A 4,575-nucleotide genomic window follows, 5' to 3' on the forward strand; every position below is an offset into this window, starting at 1 on the left:
AAAATTTATCAAACGTGAAGAGATGTGTGCGAATGTGAAAATGCAGTCTCTCATTAGTGATGTACAACACCTTACAAAAGAGATTTAAACGACTGTTTTTCAGTCTTTGAAGCTTTTAAGCATATTTGATTTGATAAATTAAGTTTTGAGACACTTGGCAATTCCATAAGCCATCCTTTCTTTTCTTGCCGAAATAAAAAAATAAAAGGTTAATCTCAATTTACTTTCATAAATTTTCTTGGCTTTTAACATTTCATATATCAATTTTTTTTGTTTCAATTTGGTACCTAAAGGCGTAATTTTGAAACGTTTTCGCACATCCGTTAAGTTTTTTATCAGAGACTCTGTTAAGTGATGACATGACGCTCACGTGATTATTAAAAATAAAAAAAATAATAAAAATTCACTCCTTCCACTCCTCTCTCCGCCTCCCTCAAAGCCCATAAGCCCCTAACCATAACTGGTCCTCCCAATCCAAACCACCACCACCCAAGAAACGAGCCGCCGCCCACCACCACCCAACAACCATAATCTGCAAATGATAACAGGGGGCAGAAGAAGAAGAAGACTTGAATTTTTTTTTGTTTTTTAAATTAATAGCTAAAGTTTTCTTATTAAGCGAGCCACAACCTTTTTGATTCATAAAGAAAGAAGAGCTCCACTCTTTCCTTTCCTCTACCCCTCGAATTGGCTAACCCCACCGCAATGGCGTCATGGGCCATGGCTCTCGCTCTCAGCCCCAACTCCACCTGCCTTGCCTCCGATTCCGTCGACCACGCCATCAAGCTATACATGTTTCTAGGTCAATATCTTCCTCCCATTTCTCTCGATTTTGGTTTTTCAATTTGTTTGAGTTTGTGTTTGAAACTAATATCAATAAGCAAAAATTAGATCCCTAATTCGATTGCAGCAACCGATCCATGGTCTGAGCCAGAATCCGACTCACTCCGAAATCGGAGATCTTGACCTAGTTCCTCGCGTTGATCAGAAGATTCGAGCGTTTGATATCGCGTTGGACGATCTTCCGGCAGTGGAGGTAGGCGAGGCCGTTGAGAATGGCCCATGAGCAAAAGAGAGGACAGGCGATGGTGGAGAAATTGGGGGAGAAAATAATTTTTTTTTAAAATTTTTTTTAATATTTACGTGAGCCAGATTGACACATTTCGTCTAGTTATTATCTATATGGTACCATGTCAGTTAACGAAAATTTTGACGGAAAATTTATGAAGTTCTAAAATTATGTATCAAACTGGATCGAAAAGAATTTAATGTATGAAATGTTAAAAATCAATAGACTTTTAAGATAGTAATCTGAAATTAACCACAAAAAAAACAACCAAATCCAGTTAAAATGTAGCTTAGTCAGTGGAGATGCACGGCTACTTCGAAGCGTTCAGACAAAACATGAAAATAGCATATTGAATTCAATTTATACTAACAGTTGTTCCAATTTAATTCATTTCGCTTTTCTTGTAAAGATTCTTACTTTCTCATTTTCTTTTGCATGTTTGACGTTTCCCGTTATATATGCATTGATTCTTCTTTATAAGAATAAGAAAATATCTGTAAAGAAGAAAAAGTGAATACGAAGATCACTTCCCGTTACTTATGGCCCCGATTCTGCGAATGCTGGGCCGCATCCCGCTGCATAGCTTGAATCATAGACAATGATTGCTGCAGCCATGCGAATTCTCCTTTGATTTCCCAGAGAAGACTGAATTCTTGTTCGGCAAGTGAAGCCACCCTCGTCAGCTTCCCCTCGGCAGCAAAAGTAACAAGTTCTGCCATCTTTCCTTACAAGCTGTTGAACGAAAAGAACACAGTGAATAATCTCAGTTCTGCGGCTGCCGGCACGTGGGTTGTCAGCAGAAGAGGTAGAGGAGCTGTCGGCTGGGCTGACGTCAGGAGGAGTGGCCCAGGCGCGGCTCAGAGGCGCCGAGCTGAGAGAGCTGGGGCGCTGTTCAGAGGAGTTGGGCTGGGGCGCTGGGCGGGGGCCATGTCAGGAAATGGACCAGCGGAAGAGGAGGAAGTGGGAACTGACACGGACCGCGCTGGCGCAGTGGGCTGGCAAGAGGATGGCCCAGGCAGCAAGAATTGATCATAATGGAGCATAATGACAATGATACTGTTGACTCGCCACTGCTGAAAATCTCAAAGCATATCATAAAGACAGAAGTCCGCAACAAAAAATACCGACAGAAAAAATCAGAGCATTGAGCAATGGAATTCCCAAATCAAAGAAACCACCATCACCGTCATCATGATCAGAGGGACGATGAAGAAAGACAGAGTTACCCGCCACCGGGAACTACGCTGTCTCCCTTTGATCAACCTCCACCTCCTCCAAGACCTTACCACTATGGAGAGGATCAACCTCCACCTCCTCCAAAACCTTACTACTATCGAGACGATCAACCTCCACCTCCTCCAAGGCCTTACTACTATGGAGAGGATCAGCATCCACCACCACCACCTTCCTGCTACAGAGAAGATCAACCACCACCGAATTCATACTACGAAGCAGATAGACCACCACCGATCCGTGTGAGCCATGTGTCCCACTCTTCCCATGGTTATGCACCTCCAAGTCCACCCTCCCAATCCCAAGGGCTTCTCCACCACCAACCACCAGCGCCACCAGTACAGAATTACGACTACCCATCGTCACAAGCTACTCCAAGCCCACGGCCTGTTACCGTGCACCATGTTGCTCATCAAGTTCACCATGAATCCCCTGCTCCTCAGTTTGGAACTGAAACCCATCACACCTCTCACTTGCCCTCTTCCTCTCCCCACAACTCTTACCTCTCGAACAAGCCCACTTTCAGAATCTTCTCAAAGGCCGACCCCAATTTATCTCTCAGCATCAGAGAGGGCAAGGTCATTCTTGCCCGATACCAACCAACCGATGACTTCCAGGTCACTAGTCTCTTTCTCTCCGTCCCTCCATTTGATTTATTATTTCTCCTTGTGTGTGAATGTTATTGGATTTGCTAATTTCTGGATTGGATTGATTGCAGCGGTGGTATAAAGACGAGAAGTACAGCACACAAGTGAAGGACGAAGAGCGCTTCCCTTCCTTTGCTCTCATCAACAAAGCCACTGGCCACGCCCTCAAGCATTCCATCGGAGCCACTCAGCCTGTATGATTCTTGTTTCCAAAACTTTATAATTTGCTGAATGTTGTTGAAACTTGTCAAGATTCGCCTTTTTTTATGGTTCCATGTATTTTGTTTGCCATTGCTAGTAGTAATATTGAAGGTCTAGCGGTTGTTTAATATGTCACCATCAATACCCCACTTGGACACTGTGTGGAAGGAAATCTTCAGAATTTCAAAGCCTTTCTCTTTTAAGTTTTTGTTTTTCCTGCCCAACATTTTTGTCTTTAATTGGTGTATGCTTTGCTCTGTGTTTTAGACTTGTAAAAGTACCAATTTCTATGCCAAAAAAAAAGAAATTTATAAGTGGAAGAAAAAGTTTCTTCACAGTGCCTCCAGTCTTGTGCACATGCAAATTATATTTCTTGGATTCTAAAATCTTTCATTGCTTGGTGTGGAGCCTAGAGATGCTATGAATTTTAAACCATCACTACTAAGTCTGTCTTGTTTCATGTTGCAGGTGCAGCTGAGACCTTATAATCCAGATGTTCTTGATGAGTCTATGCTGTGGACTGAGAGTGCGGACTTAGGTGACGGTTTCAGAACTGTTAGGATGGTTAATAACATTCACCTTAATGTGGATGCTTTTCATGGTGACAAGAAATCTGGGGGTGTTCATGATGGCACTACCATAGTCCTGTGGAATAAAAATAAAGGAGATAACCAGAGATGGAAGATTGTACCTCACTGTAAGTTTTCTACATATAACTCGAAAAACCAAGCAATTTCCTTGCAAATTTTTCATTATGCTTACTTGCATCTTTGGATTGCTTAACGGTTTTCCCAAGCAATGTTATCTCTCATTAAGTCATAAGATTCCTAGTAACTAATTTCATTCCCTTTTAATGATGCTAAATGCAGGATCCTTTTGCAGTAATGCTGCCATGAGTTATTACAACATCGCATGCTTAAAAAGGTATTAAGTTTGGAAGACTCCTCCTAGTTCTCATGGTGAGGGATTTGAGTTTGATGTTTATGATGTTTGAAACTATTGATGTATGATTAAGTGTCAACTACTACAACTGTGGCTCATACATATAATGTGTTAGCGAAAGCAAAGAGTTGATTATGTATTATAATCTATCGAAATAATTATCTACTGTTTTTGAACAACTTGTTGCAATGCCTAAATTTGTTCGCTGTCATTATTACTTGTTTCTTTACTTAGGATGCTTTTAGTTACACCTCGAGGTACCAATCATAAAGGCATAGGTTGATGTAGCGTGTAAAAGATAAGTATTGAATTCTTGAGGTGCGATTGCACTTGATTATGGATCAAGTGCATGTGCTTGGGTTGCCTAAATCTCTCCTAAACCAATGGTTCCCAAGGTTCGGTTGAACCACCACAACCAAGGTCTTGTGACTGAAAGAGTTTCCGAGGAACTCATGCAGACAGATCAGTGAAGATACATGACTC

The 4,575-nt window shown here is 41.7% G+C and overlaps 1 protein-coding gene across 4 annotated transcripts; it reads left to right on the plus strand.

The window, feature by feature from the left end:
• The first annotated feature begins 410 nt into the window (after window positions 1-410).
• On the plus strand, window positions 411-4,303 carry LOC114820092 (ricin B-like lectin EULS3). Of its 4 annotated transcripts, none has more exons than XM_070809478.1 (5): window positions 411-802; window positions 911-2,919; window positions 3,021-3,143; window positions 3,619-3,847; window positions 4,020-4,303. In XM_070809478.1, coding segments are annotated over exons 2-5 (1,053 nt in total). In that variant the 5' UTR covers window positions 411-802; window positions 911-2,220; the 3' UTR covers window positions 4,022-4,303. The 4 variants fall into 4 exon arrangements, with proteins under 4 accessions (XP_070665579.1, XP_070665580.1, XP_028946112.2 ...); XM_070809479.1 differs by having other exon boundaries at window positions 463-802; window positions 892-2,919; XM_070809480.1 differs by having other exon boundaries at window positions 647-802; window positions 1,551-2,919.
• The last annotated feature ends 272 nt before the right edge of the window (window positions 4,304-4,575 follow it).

Source organism: Malus domestica, chromosome 12, assembly GCF_042453785.1.
Source record: "Malus domestica chromosome 12, GDT2T_hap1".
NCBI classification, from domain to species: Eukaryota; Viridiplantae; Streptophyta; class Magnoliopsida; order Rosales; family Rosaceae; genus Malus; species Malus domestica.

What these genes read in the sequence shown, in the direction of transcription:
- LOC114820092 (XM_070809478.1), top strand. Translation starts at nt 2,221, where the DNA reads ATGGAATTCCCAAATCAAAGAAACCACCATCACCGTCATCATGATCAG. An exon ending in AACCAACCGATGACTTCCAG is followed by an intron (nt 2,920 to 3,020) that starts GTCACTAGTCTC and finishes GATTGATTGCAG; the next exon opens with CGGTGGTATAAAGACGAGAA. An exon ending in CCATCGGAGCCACTCAGCCT is followed by an intron (nt 3,144 to 3,618) that starts GTATGATTCTTG and finishes TTCATGTTGCAG; the next exon opens with GTGCAGCTGAGACCTTATAA.